This window comes from Thermobia domestica, chromosome 5 (assembly GCF_964235325.1).
Source record: "Thermobia domestica chromosome 5, izTheDome1.hap1.1, whole genome shotgun sequence".
NCBI lineage: Eukaryota > Metazoa > Arthropoda > Insecta > Zygentoma > Lepismatidae > Thermobia > Thermobia domestica.
In genome coordinates this window covers 152,807,775-152,830,753 of record NC_137458.1, presented here as the reverse complement: position 1 = coordinate 152,830,753, position 22,979 = coordinate 152,807,775, and the positions used below count along the sequence as shown (strand labels likewise).

Here is a 22,979-nt window from a genome sequence, read left to right as displayed (position 1 = left end):
TTGTGATGTCTTTAATGCATCATTCAGTTCATTAACTGATATTGACTTTTTATACTCGCTCGGACAAGCTTTGAGAATATCTTCAAGTGTTTTCAAAACTGGTGTTAGAGTTTGGTCCTCGAAGTACCATCCGGAGTCTTCTGGCCTTGGCAGATAGAGCTCAGATTTATCAGCGTTTCCCAAGTTGCTGTTTGGTAATGGGGATTCTTTATATGTTGTTTCCGAGCATCACTAATTGGAGATGATTTCTCCAGGCTGCATTTTCCTGAAAGTAGGATCAAGCTCCATCACAAATCTTCATATTAATCTTGAGGAGCTTTGTGAAAAAGAGTTCTGCAGATTCAATAGAGTTCGTTGATAAAGGAATCTGTCCTAGGGAAAATAAAAGGTGACAGTTCCATGGGTAAGTAGAGCATAAGTAGATAATGCATTGCTGGAATTATCACCTTCAGAACTCTGTTGTTGTTTCCGGTAGTTTTAAAGATCAGAATATTGTTAAGTCAAACTTCGAAATCGATTTCAAAATCTTGAAGGAAAGCATGAAGAATCAGAATCTAGAATGATACTTCATACTGTGAATCACAATTCAGAAAGAGTTGTTGTGATGAGTGGAGACACCGATGTATTCCTGCTGCAGAAACACCATTATGACAGAATTTCTTGTAAAGAATTGTATATGATGGCAGGATTTCAAAGACAAGAAGGTTTATTCCAGTTCACCACCTTTGCCACGAGTTATCTGAGAATGAGAAGATAGGTAATGGCTTATCATGCTCCACTTGGATGCGGCATAACGTCATATCTTCTCTCTTCTTTTTAAGTTTTACGTCCCACGGTTATGCCGGTTAGGCTAAAGGAGACGGTGATGATGAGAGATGAGTGAAATGGTGGAATGAAGAAAGTGGGAAGAAACGGGAGAACCCCGAGAAAACCCACGAGCACGGTGTTTGTCCACCACAAAGTTCACTTGGCGGGGGCTGGGATCGAACCCGGGACCCCAAGCACCAGAGGTGAACGCTCTACCACTGAGCCACCGCGCCCCCCAACGTCATATCCAGTTGGAACATCAATGATCAAGAACTGTCTACTTACTCATGTCAGAAAACTATGACCTTTTATTTTCCTTAGGACAGATTCCTGTATCAGCAAGCACTATAGAATCTGCAGAACCGTTTTTCACAAAGCGCCTCAACGTTAATGCGAAGATCTGTGATGAAGCTAGGCTCCCATTTTTAGGAAAATGCAGCCTGGAGAAATTACCTCCCACTTGTGAAGCTCTGAAACAACATATAAACAGATCCCATTACCAAACAGCAATTTGGAAAATGCTTGATAAGTGTGAGATTGATCTACCAAGGCCGAAAGACTCCGGATGGTACTTGGAGGACCAAATTCTGAAGCCAGTTTTGAAAACATTCGAAGATAATCCCAAGGCTCGTTAAGAGATTACCATGTGTAGCTGTCAGAAACTTGTGTGCATAAGTTTGAAATGCAAATGTAAGAATCGCAGTTTCTTGTGCACTCCAGTGTGTAGTTGTCCGAGCGACTATAAAAATTCAATATAAGTTAATGCACAGAGTGATGAAGAAGACTGAATGACACATTAAAGACATCAGTCTTTTTTTTTGTTTGTTTGTTTGTTTTATCTTTTTCGAAGTGTAAGGGTAACCAAGAAAGTTCTATCGCTTTTGGAGGTGTGTGTTCAATTAGCTCTCACACCGTCAGTTGAATGCAAATGGAGATAAGGCGAAGGCCAGTTGTTGGTGTGGGTATATCCCACATACTACCTGGTTGAGGCAGGTCAGTTACACAGTGAACTTGCGTAAGGACAGTTAGTCCAGGAAATAAAGGGTTTTTGTCGGGAAAAATTCGAGATAAGCTAAATTTCTGCCAGTTGTTAGGGCTCAACTACGAGTGTATTTTCCCAAAAGTCCCCACCCCTCCCCCTTGTGCTTTCCCTCCACCCCCCTTTAACATCCAATTTGCAGGATTTTCGATTATCGCTCATATCTCCGTTATTATTAATCCTATCTTCAAACTCTTTTTACACTTTTCTTCCTTGAACAACGATCTATAAAAAGTTATTCTTAACAGTTTTCGCTAGGTCTAATACTTTAAGAGATATTCGTGGAAATATGTAAAATTTCACATTTTTATGTGTACCTTTTTCCGTTTTTTATATTTTAACTTTTGTGTATTCGATAATTTGTAGAAAAGCTTCAAATAAAAGTTGTAGAGCGCTTCTTTAGCTTTAAAGCGGTGTATATATTAATATACTTAGAGGTATGGGAACGTGTGAAAGGGCACCTGAAGAGAGCAAAGTACGTGCTCACCATTATTGCTAACGTCGCAGAGTTGCCACGCCCTCTCTCGCCTTGTTTACTTAAAATACCACGTGAACCCCTATGCTATGCAATATCCAAAAATGGGCTCCTTTCTTCCTTTTTCTGGCTTTATTGGTAACCTGAGCTTTGACACTCACGGTCCCTGCCTTAAGTCACACTCACTATCGTTCTTGATGAATGATGATCGTAAATAAATTTTTTCCGATTTTGTAGAATATATTTCTCGTATTTTATCTTAATTTCGCGTATCTTTTTTGTCAGTTTTGGTTCAGGTGCGCTTTTGTCCCTAACCCATATGATATAGGGTTGTTTCATTATTCATCACGTATGGACACGCCGTGTCCCGGACTAACAGCTGTGAATTAATCGACAATATTATCTATTAAAAATAATCATTGTCATTCACGGAATCACGGACCTATCACCCACCACTAGCTAATGTTACAAATTTATGTTTCTTACACAGGTTAAGTTCATTATTTATTTCTTGACTTTTTGTTTACACATCATCCTATCAATAATTCATACATACAATTCCTGTCTATATTGAAGGGATTTAACACTATTTACAATATATACATGTTATTATTCATAATTAATTGTGTCTTGATCTTCATCCATAGTTGCTGCGTTGTGACATGAGAGACCATTACAATGTTCGCACATAGCTGAACAATTCATATCTGTCAACACTTACAATAATCTCCACAATAATTTTGTAAGAATACAAACACAAAAAATCATCTGGTGCAAAAGGATTTGAAGAGATAACTGGTTTAAGTACTTTTCTCCCTCCTCCATTTCCTCTTACGGACTCTAGCTTCCATTCCCATTCATTAGCTGACAAATTGGCTCCTAACCATCTCTGTACTTGCAAATAAACCCTTAGTAAGTTCTATTGACATGCTTCTGTTGTTGGAGATAGTTTAGCCAAATCGAAATTCGATCTCAAATTTGACTTTCTTGTGAGCATAGTAAATTTGAAGTATCGGGCTTCATTCAAGTTTGAGTGTCTGTTCAGTCCATACAAAACGTTCTCTACTTCTTAGCAATTCTTCTTCGGAAGTATTGTCCTCGGTAAACATCAAAGCTTGCTTCTTAGCGTCAGACGAGGATTTCAACATCTCTACTGCTTTTACCTTTCCTGAACCATAAAAGAAAGACGTAGTGTCGCAGCCAGTCACTGCATGGGTAAATAAGAGACTTCTTCTGATTTGTTTTGTTCAACCAACATTTGAATGTTATAAAATTTGTTCAACCAACATTTGAATGTTATAAAATGCTTTGGTTTGATCCTTACCGCCTATTTGTTTACAAAACTACATACTATTTTCTTCTTCTTTCTCAGGAGTAAGGGCCACTAAAAGGACGAATAAATCCGTATCGGAACCTACAACAACGATCTTAGAACACTGATTTAGTTTTTCTATGGCAGCTTTTACTATATGAACATCAGCATTTTCTTCTGCCGTTGTGTAGACTGATACAACTTCTTGTTCAGTTCTGATGCTACTGCCTGCAACATTTTTTTCTTGTTTTCCCCATTTCCTAAAAAGTTTTCTTTGGCTGTTAAATATTTTGTGTTATCCTCAAAGTTTATTTTGTATGAAGTTTTATTTGCACCTCTTCTGTTTTGTTCCTCGTGTTTAATGGTCGAATGCTCCAAATATCCATCAAAAATTATAATAGCTTTTCCTCCATAGTTAGATATTACATGGTCACAATAATATTTAACTACTTCTCCATAGGTGGAATCACTCGGCCATCTCACATAATGAATCAGAAACCCTCCATCGACTATAAATTTCACATCAATTGCATCAATATCTTCTTGCAAACCACCTTGGAATATCTTCAGCAATGAGGATTTCGTGTCTTTACGGAGTGACACATCATCAAAAAGAGACGACGGTCTAGATGCTAGCTCATATGATAGGTATTCTTTTAATTGTTTGGATTGTCACAAACACACAATATTCTGTTGAAAAGCTGTTGAGGATTGACTGTCACTTCCTTTGACTGAACTTTCACTTCTTTTGGTTTAGCTAAGTTTTCATCATGTCCCTTCTATGAAGCTGTAAATCGCTAAAATTTTTGTCTTTAATTTTTTCCATCGCTGCGACTCCTATTTCATAAGCCTCATCAAAGTTGACAGAATAATCAGACACATATTCATATGGTAAAGAAAGGAGTTCTCAGATAACTTAGTGAACGGATTGTGTTCTGTAAGCTATGTAATTAACTTTTCCAAACGTGCCTGGTCTCTTTTTCTTGTTTCTCTAATCTCCACATGTTGTTCAGTATGTGTTATTGCAGTTCAAATAAAACTCTTCAATGGCATTCCAAAGGGTCTCAAAAACCAACAGTGAACTTCATCGGCAGTTTTTCAGTTCCCTTGAGACATCTATTGCGCACACCTTGCAGTTTTGAAATCTGCATTTTTAAATAGAGCAGGTATGACTTTCATGTGAGTTTTTAAGCTGCACTCATTCGACCGAAGTTAAAAAGAACTTTTTTCAACTTTTGATGTCCCCTACACGGTGATTGAGAGTTTTAACACTTATTTGGGAACACCATATATATATATATATATATATATATATATATATATATATATATATATATATATATATATATATATATATATAATATTAGAGAACGGCAATAATACAGAACATAGAATCAGAAAACTACACTCTATATTCTTGCTGTTTTTGAATTTTGTTTGTTTGTTTGTACTCTCGAAACTTCACGGAAGTAACTCTGGTCCCTTTTTACAATACCAATTGATTCGATAAATTAAAACACATTAAATTTTCTGCGTATTACTTTTGATAAATTAAAATAGTCCAAAGTTTCCATATGGACTATGTAGTAACAATGAAATTTCATAGTGAGGTGACGTAATTTAATGGACAAAGTTCAGTTTAGATATAAAAAACTAATTGGTATATTTACTTTTCTGAAATATACTATTTTGACCTGTATAATAGCTCTTAACAACTGGCGTGTTTTCAAAAGCTCAGGGTATATATATATATCGATAGATAGATTTGGAACATTGAATAAACACTGAGATTTTAACTTAAAAGTAAAATCTATACTACTTACCGAAAATTTTATCTCAGTAAAACTATTAATTAACCATGATTGTCCTAATGAGCACAAACGGAAACAAAATAACACCATTTACGATGCAAACCATACGAAACACTCCACTATTATGTTGACATATTAAAGTCCACTAAACAATTCACAGGGAGTGGCTGTCCGGAACCAGTGTGTGTGGCACTAGTGAGCACGCTCTTCGCTCTCTTAAGGTGCCCTTTTACACGTTCCCATACCTCTAAATATATTAATATATACACCGCTTTAAAGCTAAAGAAGCGCTCTACTACTTTTATTTGAAGCTTTTCTTCAAATTATTGAATACACAAAAGTTAAAATATAAAAAACGGAAAAAAGTACACATAAAAATGTGGAATTTTACATATTTCTACGAATATCTCTTAAAGTATTTGGCCTAGCGAAAATTGTTAAGAATAACTTTTTATAGATCGTGGTTCAAGGAAGAAAACTGTAAAAAGAGTTCGAAGATAGGATTAATAATAACGGAGATATGAGCGATAATCGAAAACCTTGCAAATCGGATGTTAAAGGGGGTGCAGGGGAAAGCACAAGGGGGAGGGGTGGAGACTTTTGAGAAAATATATCTCTAGTTGGGTTCTAACAACTGGCAAAAATTCAGCTTGTCTCGAATTTTTCGCGACAATCATGGATTTTTTGCTTTCATTTCCTGGGCTGTGTGTGTGAACATGGGACCTCCACAGAGCGTCATAAGGGCGTGCATGCTCTACAAGTTCAAACTGGGATCAAACGCCGCTTCAGCGGGGCGGAAGATATGCCAGGCTTTTGGTGAGGGTGTCGTGACTACACGAACAGCACAGCGGTGGTTTAACAAGTTTAAGAACGCTGACGAAACACTCAAATACGTACCACGTGCCGGGACACCAACATATATACAAAATGAAGATCTTCAGGCAGCAATTGAGGCAAACAGTGGCCAGACATGTGATTAACTGGGACAACAATTCAGTTGAGTGGAGAAACAATTCGGCAGCTCCTCTATCAATTTGGGAAGCACTACAAGTTGGGTCGATGGGTCCTACACGATTTGACTCCGGGCCAGACGGCAACGCGAGCAGATACCTGTGTTTCTTTGCTGTCTCATCTGAGGAATGAGATATTTCTAAACAGGTTGTTGACATGCGATGAGAAGTAGGACGTGTACAAAACTCTATGGCGCCGACATCATTGGTTAGCATCCCATGAACCGGTTCCAAACCAGCCAAAACCAGCACTGCACCAAAAGAAGGTCCTTTTGTCTGTTTGGTGGACTCCTCGCGGCTTCGTGCATCGGGAACAGCTACCAGTTGGTCAGAGCATCAATGTGACTGTGTATTGTCAGCAGTCGAGCTTTGTTCAAGAAAAACTCAAAACTCTGGAGCAGCACTTCTGAATCGCAAAGGGGTCCTCCTATTACAGGACAACACTAAGCCCCACGTGGCTAGGATGACCCGGGACACCATTCAACGCCTTGGATGGGAAACACTAATGCATCCGCCATACTCCCTGGACATTGCACCGTCCGATTATCACTTATTCCATTCCTTGGACAATCACCTTATAGGACGCCAGTTCAAATCCCTAGTAGAGATGCAAAATGCACTTGATACCTTCTTCGTTCCACGGCCCACCAAGTTCTACCGCCGATGGAATCAATAGCCTTCCAGAACGTTGGCAGAAAGTCGTCGATGTTGATGGGTAATATTTTTTATCTTTCAGGTACGTCCTAGGAGACATATCGATGAGTGAATGTGGTGGGAAAATGCGACAGAACGTTTTGGTTACCTTTATAAAGAGTGGCATAACATAGTTGAAACTAATTGTAGAAATCAAATAATTTGTTCTCTTCTGTAGAGATTTCTTAAGTATACGGTTTCCTTTTATTACGTTTCTTATTATAGATTTATTGTATTATAACAACTGTATATAATCTTAATAATAGGCAAGTGCTTCTTCTGGAAATAAGATTTAACAGCTTATAAACTTATCATTTATAAAATGTGTTAGGCACATCTTATTTTTTCCCTTTTTTTCTTACGGTTACAGTACGTATTAAGAGAGAAATGTGGTAATATATAAAAAATGTGAATGGCAAATTTTTCATGATTATCTCTTGAAGTAATTTTGAAATCTGGCTCCTGCTTTATTTCGCACTGTACCATTGTAGTACACAAACCGAAGAACTTGTAGCAAAAACAACCCTTGTCGAAACAAGATATTTTTTTTTTTCAGAAAAATGAATAGAAAACTGCATGTTTGTGCACGTTTTAGAAGGTATCAGAGACACGTATAAAGAAATACATTTGCAGAGTTTCTCATACTGTATACTAGAGAAAGCTCTCTTTTCATTTTTCAAAGAAATTTTGAGATTTGACAAGGGTTATTTTCCAAAAAGCCCCTCAATTGATATAAAAAAATGGATATTTTTAATTAGATCATAGACAAACTTAATCATCAGGATTATACACTTGCAGGCAGACAAGATTATATATATATTAATCATCATCAGCTGCTAACATCTTACCGTTTGTGGGAAGGTAACTCTTGGGCCGCGCCGTAATGTTTCGCACACGACAGAATAAAGTCACTTATAATTCAGGCGCTATTAGTTCTACGCTAGTATAGATATACATTTTTGAAAGAGCAAAAGTGACGAAAAACTTTTAGGAAAAACATTTTTTCGAATTCGATCTTGTAAAGAATCTGTAGCTAAAAAACTGACGTCACGCGCAACCAATATTGAGTAAAATTGAAAATAACAAGAAAACCATTATATTTAGCTCAAAAATGCACTAGAGTTAAATTGTAGAATACAATTAGACAAACAAAATGAAAAAAAAAAAAAGTTTGGATGCTCTAGCTCCAGTAGTTACGGAGATATAGTGAATAATAGAAATGGCTAAAATGTCGGCTTTCTCCCCCTCCTCCCCCCCTCCCGTGAGGTATTTTTTCTGGCATCCGGCATTTTTGTGATCAGTGAGAGGTATATATTAAAAAATATCGGATACGAAATTGTTACATGATTTGCCCTTGGAACTCAATTTTTAAGCCCCGATGCCTAAACTATAAGGCTTTATATATTAAGCGATATCTGATTCATATATACTGGTGTGCAAAACCTAAGGACAGATCAAGTAAAATAAAATATTGCATATTTGGTAGAATTATTGAAAGCCCGGCAACATGTTATCAGAGGTCCCTCACACGTGCACACGCAAGATAACGTTACATGGTGTAAGGCCAGCGTGACCGTAGCACCGAATGAGTCTGCTTCTCCAATACCAAGCAACTGAATGAAAAAAATAGACTGTGTGTGTGTGTGTGTGTGTCAGAGCTGTTAAAGTGGATTGTGGTGGTGTTACAACTTTTAACAACACAGCCCGGAGATATTTGGATGACTTCACAAGGAGAAGAATCATTGGGAAACTGGATGATGTGCATTTGGGAACATTCCGAACCACAGGCAATACTGTGCGGAGAGGTAATGGTTGACCACGGTGAACTTCAGCAGCAGACAACCGTTACATTTTGAGACAGGCAAGAAGAGACCGACATTAAACAGTGGATGCAATTGCAATCATATTTAACAGGACTACATGGTGTCCAATCTGATGTTTTACAGTGGCACGTCGACTGCATGGAGGTGGTCTCTTTGCCTGACGGCTACTACGTTGTGAACCGTTGACACCCGCACATCGACAGCATCGAGAAAGAGCAGAAAAAGAGCAATATTAATTTTCTGTGAAACTCGAAAATTTGACCTAAAACGTAGTTAAAAAAAAAAAAAAATCCAACTCAACAGCCAAAGAATTAATAAAAAAGATTTCCAATTTAATCCTGTACTTTGATGATGATAATAATAACTAAGTATTTACGTCTTATCCGTAAACGGCAAACGTCTCAGTTCTTCATTCTGTGCGTCACGCTAATAAATGTCACTACCTGCTCTAACGTTTACCTATCTGCGACGACTGTGTATTGTTATCACTTGTTTACTCAGCCATTTTGCTTCATGTTTGTGGTTTTGAATTTGTGAAAATTTTTATTATAAAACTTTCAAATAAAAATGTAAGCTTTCGATTTCTTCTGTTTAAAATTCGTAGCTGTTTATGCCGATCAGGTGGTCAACAATGTATGATTTTAACCTACAGCACCTTATCGCATTACTATTTTCCTATAATATAAGAACTGGAAGTCCAGCTTTTACTTTTTCTTTACTGCATTACGATAATCTAAATTTACAAATATTTGTACTTACCGTCTTCTTTCTCTGCTACGAGATCGTCTATGCCTTTCAGCAAGTTCCCTATCTCGTTCACGCTCACGAGATCTCTCTCGTTCACGGGATCTGCTTCTTCTATAGTGGAGGCGGCTCTTGGAGGCCCTAGAAACATAAAATAACAACACTCATTATGTATTTACGATACCTGGATCACTCATCTGCAATACATATCTATGTTACGGGTCATTTTTTATACCAAAGCTACAGTAATCAGGGTTGATTGATTTTCGGATATATATATATATATATATATTTAAATAATGATTTAAATCAAACTTACTTTTCCTGAACAGAAATAAAATGCAGTATTTCTGACACTATGGAATGTCAGTCTGAAATTAGCATCTTAACCCGTACTATGTGATATGTGATGGTATGATCTTAATAATATAAGTTTAAACAAAATGTCTATTTATTTTTATTTTTATTTTTATTTTTAGATTGAAGTTCATGGTCCATGGAATTCTGACAATGTACTTAATTTAATCATGTCGTATTGTATAGGAGGCTCGGGGAGAAAACTTCAATCCGTTTTATTTTCAGTACTCATAATTTTCACTTCAGAATTTTAGATATTGTGGTAATAAATAGTTTAGCCTTTATGTAACTTCCTCCATGTTGACTCTGGAATTATTATTTTTCTGACTAGAGTATGTACTTCTTTATTTAAAATTAAAATATTCCGTAACAGTTTCCATAACGTAACGTTATCCTCCTCAGATGTTAATATGAACATACATATGTTACGTTATGTAAACTGTAGCGAAATATTTTAATTTTTAATACAGACGTACATACTCTGGTCAGAAAAATATTAATTATTTAGCCTTTAATAAACGAAGTGATACATATGAGGCAATGCATATCCAAAGTATTTTAGTGTCTAACACTACGATTATGATATGACGGATTTTGAATGAATACGATCAAACCTAAGGGATTGAAAAAATGACTTATTTCGATAAACTGCTGAAGTAAGTATTTCATCCAACAGCATAGGTGGTTTTTCATAGATTTTATTCTGTTTTTTTTTTTAAGAAATCAAGTACAAATGATTTAAATTTTAAAAAATCGATTAAAGTAAAAAAAAATCAACAAAAATAGTTTCTTTGAATAAATAGTGATTTTTTCAACAGTGATGATAATAAATTTAATGAGAAAATGGGAAGAATGAACCTACTCTCCTCATATAATATCCTCTATACAAGAAAATTCAATGGATATTTAAGAACTGAAAAGGTGTGGGTGGGAATGAGCCAAGAATCGCCATCGGGTCTCCGGTTTATTGTGCCCTACCATTATGCTATTCAGCCCGTCTCCCAAAAGTCGAATACCTTAGATCAGTCCCGCACATTTTTACTTTCTCATTTATTATAATAAATTTTACCACATACACTTAATATTCTGAGAACTTGTTTTGCTAATTTTACTCATTCTGCAAGATAAATTAAGCATTTCCGGGATAAAATTTTGTCATACAGGCTTATAGTCCAGTCAAATTACATAAAAAATAGGCGAAACCTAGACATTTAGAATAAAAAGATGGGACCTTCTGGAATTTGTTCGTGATCTCTTCCTCATTAACCTCCAGAAAATCCCCCCAAAAAATCCAGTTGCGGGTTTTCTGCCATTTTGAATAAATAGTTTGTCAACTTGGATTTCTCACAAGAACTTAGTTTATGCCACATAACTTCTAAACTAATTAACGTAGAAGGATCATTCTTTTTTTATTATACTTCTAATATTATAGGCAATGTAACAAGTTATTATCACTTTTCTTCGAGTAATCATTTTTGTATAACTTCAGAATAAAGTGAAAAATTGGGATTTGTATTAGGGGACATATTCTTTTCATTGCTTCATTCAACTAGAATGGAAATATGAAAAAAGTGCTCAAAAAAAGTTGTTTGAAATTTCATAAGCTTTAAACGTCATCAGACTGCACAGTTTCTGTAGAAACATATGAATGAATCATTTAATGAAGAAAAAGATATTTAGTGATTTGAGACGGCTTTTCATTGCAATTTCCAGTAAGTGCCAACAAGTTTGAAATTCCGACTAGTTTAATAAATAGTTCGTAAACAGTGGCGTTGCAAGGGGGTGCGCAAGAACTCTGAAAGAAGACTTTCGCACCAGCTTTCTGTATGTAGGTCTATGTATCATTTCTGGTTTTGAAGGAAGTACGGACCTCCTCCCATTGGCTACGTGCCTGCGCGTTATCAAATTTTCAGTGTACTTTAAAGTTTTATCTATTAGTACTTGAAAATATAAATTTAGGAAAAAATAAAAATGGTGATTTACACACGGGATTGGTTATTAAAAATGAAGGAAAATATACTTACCGGAATTATTTGAGAAGAATTTGGTATCTGATTTACAGCAAATACCATCATATACTGTTTCATGATTTTCGATATTTCATTATAGTACTAGCTTTCTTTTTAGTTTTACAATTAGACATAGTTAGTTTTAAAATAGTTGGTTTTTCTTTTTAAGCAACTTAATCAGTAAAGAATTCAAATATGCTCGTGTAGAATAATTTACAGTGCACTGCACAATGAGTATATAACCTTTTTCAAATTTTTATTTATAAAATGAATAATTTTTTACACTCATATTTTTATTATATCATAATGAATATCAATATATTTTTATATAATGTTAATCAGTGTTGTTATATATATCATATGTTCATATCTCTTGTACGCACTTACATTTACCTATAGAAGAGGAATGATCACTAGATGTAATTATAGGTAAACATTTAATTTTATTTTGTTACATATCAGAAATTTCGCTTAAAACTTGTATCTCAACATGATATAATACGTATGTGTGTGTGTGTGAGAGAGAGAGAGATATGTTATACATACATAAATATGAAGATGGTTTAATAGTTAGTAGAAAGAAGTTTAGCACAGGGCGTAGACACTGCCATAAACGAAGAGCTTTTAGTTTCTAATCAAAAATGCAATTTCTTATAAATATATTTTTCTATATTCTTATTAATAATTTTGTAATTATGGTAAAAACAAGCCTGTGGTATATATTATCAAACTAACTAACTAACTCTATGGCCTATGGAACCCGGAGGTTCAATGCCGCGTTCATAAAAGCTCTCCACTGACTTCTATCCTTAGTTAACTGCATCCAGTTTCTACTCTGTATTCCAATCTCTGCGAGATCCATCTTAATATTGCTCTCCCATCTGCGCCTAGGTCTTCCTAATGGTCGTTTTCCGATTGGTCTTCCAGTCAAGACTTTGAAAGCGTTTCTACTTTCTACCATTCTAGCTACATGACCTGCCCACCTAAGCTTCCTAGACTTGACGACTCTCACAATGTTGGGTAAATCATATAAATTATGTAGTTCTTCGTTATGAAGTTTCCGCCATTTCCCATTCCCGCTTCTCTTGGGTCCGAATATTCGTCTCAGGATCTTGTTCTCAAATACTTTTAGTCTATATTCTTCCCTCAGAGTAAGCGACCATGTTTCGCAGCCATACAGAATAACAGGCATGATTACCGTTTTGTATATTTTAAGTTTCAAATTCCTCGACAGAATTCGCGACGACAAGAGATTTTGAACCGAATAGTAACACGAATTTCCTGCTTTTAGTCGACATTTAATTTCTCCGTGAATATGATTTTCCTGTGTTAATATTGATCCTAGATATTTGAAAGTATCCACTTTATCAAAAGTATTATTTAATATTTTAACGCATCCATAATTTGCTGTATTCCGGTCCCGACTCACTTCCATGTATTTAGTTTTTTCTGCATTTACTTCTAAACCCATGTCCCTGCAAGCGTTTAATAAGACCTCTGCATTTCTTTCTATTGTTTTCCTATCATCTCCTATTAAATTTACATCATCAGCATATGCCATTACCTGGTGAATTAATCTAATTAGCTTTCTCGGCATTCCAAGTTCTGCAAGAACGTTGTATAATGTTTCTCTCCTAACCGAGTCGTAAGCCTTTCTAAAATCAATAAATAGTTGATGTACCGGGGTATTGTATTCCCACTTTTTTTCAAGTATTTGGCGAATGGTAAATATTTGGTCGATAGTTGATCGATTTCGTCTAAATCCGCACTGATAATCTCCAATAATTTCATCTCCGTATGGGGTCAGTCTTGCTAATAGAATATTTGAAAGGATTTTATAGGATGTTGACAGAAGAGAAATGCCTCGATAATTATTACAGTCAGTTTTGTCGCCTTTCTTGTGGATTGGAACAATGATTGATTCTTTCCACTCTTGTGGCAATTCTTCCTTGTTCCAGATAAGGAGAATGAGTTTGTGTATCTTGTTCCACAATTTTTCGCCTCCAGCTAAGATTAACTCAGCCGGAATCTCATCTACACCCGGAGATTTGTGCTTCTTTAATTTCTTTATAGCGGTTTCTACTTCTATTCGGTTGGGTTCTGGAATATACGGTTCTGCGGTGTGTATCTCCTTTTCTCCATGCACACTAGTTTTTGGTTGCGTGTTAAGCAAATCGTCAAAGAAATCTTTCCATCTATTTAAGATGCTATCCGTGTCAGTGAGACTGTACCGTCAGATTTCTTTAATATATAAGCACGAGGTTGATAGCCTTTCTTAAATTCGTTGATTCCCTTATACATGTCCCGTATGTTTTTATTTTTACTATTATCTTCAAGTTCCTTAATTTTAGCTTTCAGAAAATCGCGTTTCTTTGTTCTAAAAGTTTTGGAAGTTCCTCGCCTGATATCTGCGAAATTTTGTGTAGTTATTTCATTCGGATTTTGTAGCCAGAGTAATTTTGCCTGTTGTCTCTTCTCTGCTAGTGCCATATTATCAAACTGGTATGTGCAATTCTGAACTGAAAATTGTGAATACTGAATTCTAAATTATTCATTGTCATTGACAATGAATTCTACACTGTCAAAATTCTTGGTCCAGGAATTTTAATTTTTTTTTAAAAAAAAAGGTTTAAACTTGCATCCTACCTGATATAACCTTAAAATATAAGAGCTACGAACTAATAAACAGAATAGCAATGGCGAGGTTGGTTAAATGTTAATTTTAGATTCATTATATGGTATCGTCTGACACTATCTACCTATAAGTACGCAAACATGATTAGTAATTATAATTCGTCACATTATGTAATGAGTAGTAATATGCCATTCCAATAAATATGGTAATCTGATTTGAATAGTTCAGTATGTATGTTATTTGAATCATAAACTAACTTTCATCACTACCCATAAACAAAGTAATCTATTTAGAACATTCCTTCTTCTGATTATCCTATTAACTGGCGTTACTACCGCTACACAGTACGGATGAAGATACGAATTTTAGATTTAAATTCGACTAGAGTTTCAAAATGGTCAAAAGTACTGCATTTTATTTTAGTTTAAAGAAAAAGAGACTTGATTTAAATCATTCATTAAAAGAAAGACGTGCAATTTAAATAACTTTGATTTAAATCAAACAAACCTGCTCCATTCATTTCTATTCTCACATTGTTTATGTTAAGGCATGAGAATTTCGATCTTCATATCATCCAGGAGCTAACACCTTCTTCCCATGCTTCTCCTCCCAGAAATTAACCTTCCAAAATGTCTCTTATAAGGCAATATATAAGCAAATAGTCCACAAAATAGTTTTGGTCGATCGTAAATTGAAGTTGCGTGAGATAGCTGACACCTTAAATATCACAAGGCAGTGTATTCACAGAGAGCATGAACATTTGTCCATGAGAAAGCTCTGTTCGAAGTTCGTACCGTGTTTGTTCACAGTATACAAAAGCCAACAATGCGTCGACGATTCAGAGCGTTATTTGGGACCGTTTCGGCACAATAGAAAGAATTTTTCTGCGGTATGTGACAATGGATCCATCATTAAACTCCAGAGTAAAATCGGCAATCAGCTGAGTGGACAGCAACGGCGAAAACCGCCTCGTGTCCAAAAATACAAATGTCAGCTCGTAAGGTATCGGCCTCTGTATTTTGGGATGCGCACGGTATTTTATTCATCGGTTAACTTGAAAAAGAAAGAACCATCAATAACGAATATTATGTGGCGTTATTGGTGCGTTTGAAGAAAAAATGAAAAGAAAAGAAAAACGAAATGAAGAAAAAGGTGCTCTTTTAGCAAGACAATGTACTGTATCATAAGTCGTTCGTAATAATGGCAAAATTGCACAAATTGCACTTTGGATTGCTTCCCCCACCCACCGTACTCTCTGGATCTGGCTCCAATAAAGAAGTGATTGTTGAAACTGAAGCCTATTTTGAGGTCAAAGATAAATCGTTCTACAGAAAGGCATCGAAAGAGATGTTACAGAAGCGTTGGAATGAATGGATAATTCTTGAAGGAAAATGTGTTGATGAATAAAAACGAATTTGTTTAAAACTTGTTTTATTAGTCATTCTACGAATTTCTTGAGTAATGTGTTATGTAAAAGTAAAAAAATAAAATAAAATAAATAAATAACGGCTGCATTAAAAATTAAAAAAGTCTTACCACCACCAGGTGAACCTGTAAGAAGACAACGCATATAATCAGATAATAATTCTCCATTGCTCTTTTTTAACTGACTTTTCTTTAATCATTTCTTCTACATTCCAATTAACAATTTTCTTAAGCTTACTCATTTATTACAGGCAAAATATTTTGAGTGTTTCTTTAATTTTAGTGACAATACATATCTCCGTTTAGTGTTATAACTTTTCTAATTGTCCTTCAAATGAGTTAATGCAATTAACAGTCGTTTTATATGCATACTTTCTTCTTGCTAATGTTAAATTTAGATTATAAACTTGTTATTACTGCGCATTATAGATATAGATGTTGTTATAATTGAATATACAGTGACAGGGATACATGTATTAATAAAATCAGTTGTCGCAGATAATAATGTTGATAAAGTGATTAAACTATAATAAACATATTTAACAAATATCAGTTTTTCTATTTTTAAATTTACTTTAATTTTTGTATGATGTCTTCTATTAATTTTATTAAATTGTCTCCTGGAATAACTTTTACTAAATTAAACTCACTCACTTATTATAATATACTAAATGAACACAGAATTTGAATTAACTGGTAATATTCCTACATTAACAAAGAGGTTTCACTCTGATTTAGATAATAGAAATTATGTTTTAAGGATGAGATTTGAAGGTTTTTATAGTGCATATTTAACCTCAAACATTAGATTGCGAAAAAATCAATTCAAATATGATGGTACAGAAATGTTGTTTCAGAAGGACAACCCAGTTTAAGAACTTAATGATTACTTAAAATCTCAATCTAGAAACACAGAAAATCAATTGAAAAAGCGAATAGAATAAAAATAGACACTACAGATGTAATTTGAAATATACGAATAATTCTTGGTTTTGAATACGCAAAAGTGCTAGAAAAGAATACACTACATACAGGTGATAATCTTCTAAAACTTCATTCTCTTGACATAATTAATAGTCACTGTAATTTAGCTAATGCAATGTTCGTTAAAAGTGATGAATATACACATAAGGAAACAAGAGTAATAGTATCATTTACGAAAGATGCAAAGTTTAAATAGAATTGTACATAAAAATTCTTTATTTTTACCTATAGCAAGACGAAATTAATATATATAGTCAGAGTGGTAATGTCAAATATCATTTTGCTTCACAAATCTTGTAACGTTATTTTCGGTTCATAATATACATCTCTATACTCTTCAATCTATTTAGATAGCTTTATCTTTTAAATCCATATCCCGAACAAGCTTGCAATACAACTTATAAGAGAACCTTCAATTTGAATCAACTACAATTTTATTAATATTTTTAAATCTCACTATGTGCATTCTCCATGCTTACGAAAACTTCTATGGTAATTATCCACATAAAAGCATTAAACACATATTTTAATTTATTTTTTATTATATACATAACATCACTAAAAGAACGACTTTCACTCGATAATTTTCAAACTTAACACATAGATGGCCACAAATAACAGAATTAAAGTCTTATATACGATTATCATTACATTTTTTTTTTAATTCCAAGATACTGTATTAATAGTTTTCGCGGAACACCTCCATTAGAACCACATACGTACTTAACACATTTACTTTTTCAATAACATATCCAATGTGTTCTATTTTTTTCAGAATCATCTAAATTTACAACACCTCTTTATTTTTGCTTTTTAGGCAATCCATTACTTATAAACACACCTCTAAAATGTTTTATCTTTAATTCTTTTACCAACCTCTCTATGTTAAAGTTGGTCAATGGTTTTAGTTTTTTGACTTTCTACCTCTAACTCCTCACCAGGCTTTCTTCCACTGCTAAATTGTGTCTTTTTTGTTCTGCTTCTTGTTTATCCTTTTTGCTTCATCTACAGCTTTTCCAACACCTGCTGCTCCTCATGATAAAGAATCAAGATCTACTGCTGTAGAGTCGAGTTTTGAGTTTAACGTTCCTTTCAGCAGCAACGCTACATGAGACAGGACCTATTGATTAACGTGGAATCCGAACCACATGAGCTCCCGCCTGGAACTACTGCTGTAAGAACAGCCGGTATCAAAAATATAAAACCACCAATATGCTCTTTCAGAAAAAATTTCATTCTTTTTCATTTGTGTTGTATTTAAAGTCAGATTAATTCCTTCATCATCTTTTATTTTATTGGCTTTATCGTTGTTTCTTTGTTAAGAGATGGTTAATTTTTAAAATAATTAACTCGTTATGAGGAATGGAAAATATTTATTATGGAGAAAACTTATATAAATCCCATTCTGATTTTAAACCCATGCCTAAATTTACTACGGGTTTCATCACTGATTCAGTCCCTGAAGCTAGTAATTTTTCAGTAATTAATGACATTTTTAGCAAAAATTCTTTCTCATGCTTTATTGTCTAATTCTGTCTGCAATATGTCTAGTAGCTTACCTTTATTATCTCTGTAATATATATCATGTTCTTTACAAGCTTCGTTTAATAGAATTATACCTTTATACCCTCTCTCTAATTGTTCTCGTAGCTTTGCACATGGCAGTAAATCCTTTTAAGTTTCCTTACAAGCTTGATTGTATCTTAATGGACCGTTGGAGTTGGTTAGACTCCTCACGACCACACCTGTCCAGTCTCTGTAATGGTCCTTTTAGACTGATCATTTTTATGCTACTCAGGAGCTCGTCTTCGGATTGCCCAATCCCAACCAATGTTTGCATCGTTTTCGGTGATTACCCGAGCTTCCTCTAAAAGTACCCAATTAGAGGCGGTAGATTAGGCTCTGAGGATTTTTCCGTAATAAGGTGTATATTCCCATACTCTTTTACAACAAGACAGCGGACCAAAGTTGACCGCAGAATCTAAATTCTCGAATATGCATCTCAAACAAAGTTTCATTATTTAAATCTTATACTAATTCCTTTCCATATTTTGTTATTCCAAAATCTTGGTGGAATGTTAGTGATATCTTAATTAAATAACATATACATTATTTGGATCATTAGGAATAAATTGAGAGTATAGAGCTGATCATATCCATTATACTCACTGTTTCATTGTAAAAAATGTTATTTCTAGCTTTTCTTCCCCATCTAAAATGTTATAACAATCATTCGATCAATTATCTTCTCACATCATCCATCCATATGTATTCTTTTGATAATGTGTTATATTTCTTTACTTCCTGTCCAGATTTTAGAGTTTTCTTTCTTGGCGCTGTTGGTGTAAGATTTGGTTTTATAAACTTATTCCAAATAGGTTTGATTTCACTATATTTTTTACTTCTACTAGATTTTGGTTTTCTTGCATTTGGATTATTTTTGTTTTGAAATACAGTAATTAAATTTAATTATTACTTTTGTATAAGTTTTTAGATCATCATCATAGTTTGTTGGATTTATTTTTGTTAACAATTCCCATAAACCTTCTGTTCCTGTATAATGTTGATTATTAATGAACAAATCATCACAACTTACGTAAACTTTCGTATCTCCTATCACGTGTATTATTTTTGCGTTGTTATTATATGCATGTATTCCGGAAACCTTATCATCTCTCATTGCATAATATTTTGAAGTAAACTTACCAAAACGTGTTTTTTTAGCAATCTCATCTATTCCTTCTACTTTGATCTGGTTTCTCTTTGTGTTTTATTTGTATTCTCACTGGCGAATTACCTTCCTCTATAGAACTAATCACACCTTACCACTTTATACTTTGAAGTTTATGTTATTAATAAATTAGGATTTCTTGAGGCAATATTATTTATAGCTGAAACAAGCTTTATTAGATTTTTAATTTTTTTGCTACTTCTTTAAACGCGCTTTCTACAGAATTAATAGTATCTGTTACAGGTTGTTCTTGCTTTTTATACTTGTCATATATTCCTACTCTTTTTTTTTTAAAAAAAAAAATAATAATAATAACAAACTCTTTCAACTTAACTTCCTCTTAAATTCCTTCTTATCCATTTATTATAAAGAAAATCTTGAAACATTGATGTTTGTAAGTTAAACATTAATTGAACGTATTACGTTTGTGCGTTTGACGTTTGTATATTAGATGTTTATAATATCTTTAATCTTATTACTATAATTTCCATTATTTTTCTCGTCATAACAATTTACTTTAAAACTATAATCAACTTTCCAACAAGTACAACAATACCTCCTTACATTTATCATAATACATATCTCCTCCTTCTGACTCATTATACACATGTTTAAGATTAATATAATCTCGACGAAATACTCATAAGAAATTAACATTATCTATTACTAACTGTTTTGGTACTTTTGAGTATGTTTATACAAGATAAAAACCAACCAAATAAATATGCCTTCCATTTGTAAATTAATATCTAGATCTGGTTCTCTAAGATAAAATCATGAAACAACAGCTATACAATAATCTTTACATTTATCAATTGGAATAATAGAATCATTCCAATGCTGGGTTAAAAGGCTGCTATTTCATCTTTAAATTTTAATTCTACTTCTTTAAATCGCGTTGTAGTTGTTATTTAGAATGATTTATGCTTTTGAAATACAGCACATCACTCAATAAGTTAGTAGGATAACATATAAATGTTGACTCTATTCAAAAATCGATGTTTAGGAAGTACTAACCGTCAAATGATACGGCGACATTTCATAACAATCTACCGTATAGTTTACAAGTTAGAGTGGTTTCATTGAAGCTACTTTTGTTATTATTAAAACTATGGAAAAATCTGAATTTTATGTTTTAATAAAGCACTGCTTTTTAATGGGGAAAAATACGGTTGAAGCAAAGCAATGGCTTTACAAGTGTTATTCGGACTCTGCTCCCTGGAGACAAAACAGAACAAAAGTGATTTGATGAATCTAAATGCGACCGTACAGACACCGATGATGCTGAACGCTCTGGACTCCCATATTCGGCAGTTGTTTTAGAAGACAAAAAAGCCCACAAAATAGTTTTGGCCAATCGTAATTGTAAAGTTGCGTGAGACAGATGACACCATAACATCACATGTCCATGAGAAAACTTTGTTCGAAGTGGGTACCGCGATTGCTCACAGTCAACAAAACCAACAACACGCCGATTCAGTGCGCAATTTGGAGCTGTTCCAGCACAATAAAAAGGATTTTTACTATGGTATGCGACAATGAATCAAACATGGATCCATCAGTACGCTCCAGAGTCAAATCGGCAATCAACTGAGTGGACAGCAACCATGAAAGCCGCCTCGAGTGACCAAAAACACAAATGTCAGCTGGTAAGGTTTTGACCTCTGCATTTCTGTATTTTGGGATGTGCACGGAATTTTATTCATCGATTACCTTGAGAAAGCAAGAACCATCAATAGCAAATAAGTGGCGTTATTGGCGCGTTTGAAGAAAGAAATTGCGAAAAAAGGCCCGAAATGAAGAAAAAAGTGATCTTTTACGAAGACGACGCACTGTCTTGAGTCGATCGCAATAATGGCAAGATTGCACGAATTGCACTTTGAATTACTTCCCCATCCACCGTACTCTCCGGCTCTGGTTCCAAGCGAGTACTCTATGTTTGCAGACCTAAAAATTGCTCCAAGGAAAGAAATTTGGTTCCAATAAAGAAGTGATTGCCGAAACTGAAGCCTATTTTGAGGTCAAAGATAAATCGTTCTACAGAAGGGCATCGACGTGTTAGAGAAGTGTTGGAATGAAAGTATCACTTTTAAAGTCGAATGATGATGAATAAAGTTGAATTTTGCCTAACACTTGTTATTTTATTAGTCATCCTACGAACTTATTTAGTAATGTGTTACATAAAAGTAAAAATTAGCTAACCAAACTGGCTGAAGTAAAATACTAAATAAGAAAAAATTCTTACCACATCTTGGGGGACCTATAATAAGACAACGTATATCATCAGATAATAGTTCTCCATTTTTCTTTTTAACTTAATTTTCTTTAATCACTTACTCTACATGCCAAACAGTTTTCTTAAGCTTACTCATTTATTACAGGGAAAATGTTTTGAGTGTTTCTTTAATTTTAGTGACAACACTTTTAATGCAATTCAGAATCGTTTTACATTCATACTTTCAACTTGCTAATGTTTAATTTAGATGATAAACCTGTTATTACTGCGCTTCCTGTAGCTAGTAACATTGTTACAATTGAATAAATAATGACAGAGATTAATAAAACCAGTTCTTCCAGATAATAATATTAGTAAAGGGCTTAAGATATAGTTAACATATGCAACAAACCGTAGCTTTTTTTCTTTTTTAAAATTGTATTCTAATTTTCATATGATATCTTTTATTAATTATATTACTTTGTCTCTTGGAATATCTTAAGGTAAATTAAACTCACTCATTTGTTAAATAATAAATGAACAGGGCATTTAAAGGATTTAGTGATACTTCTATATTAAGGAAGAGATTTCACTATGACTTAGGTAATAGAATTTATGATTTAAGTATAGCATTGGTAGGTTTTTATAGTACATATTTAACCTCAAACATTAGATCGGTAAGAAATCAATTTAAATATGAATTTAAAGAAACTGTTGTTCCACAAGGACACCAAAGTTTAAGAAGTTAATGATTACTTAAAATCTCAATCTATAAATGCATCACAAAATCAACTGAAATATCGAGTAGAAATAAAAACACAATAAAGATGTAACAATTTGAAATATAGGAACTGTTCTTGGTTTTGAGCACGGAAAAATGTTAGAAAAAAATAATTACAAGTGATAAGC

General features: G+C 34.0%; 1 protein-coding gene across 1 annotated transcript in view; it reads right to left on the bottom strand.

Annotated features, from left to right (window-relative positions):
- Window positions 1-22,979, bottom strand: part of Prp5 (pre-mRNA processing factor 5) — a 121,857-nt gene that overhangs the window by 82,722 nt on the left and 16,156 nt on the right. The window contains exon 3 of the mRNA XM_081759222.1: window positions 9,730-9,855. Coding sequence (XP_081615348.1) covers window positions 9,730-9,855 — 126 coding nt within the window. The remainder of the gene's footprint in view (window positions 1-9,729; window positions 9,856-22,979) is intronic.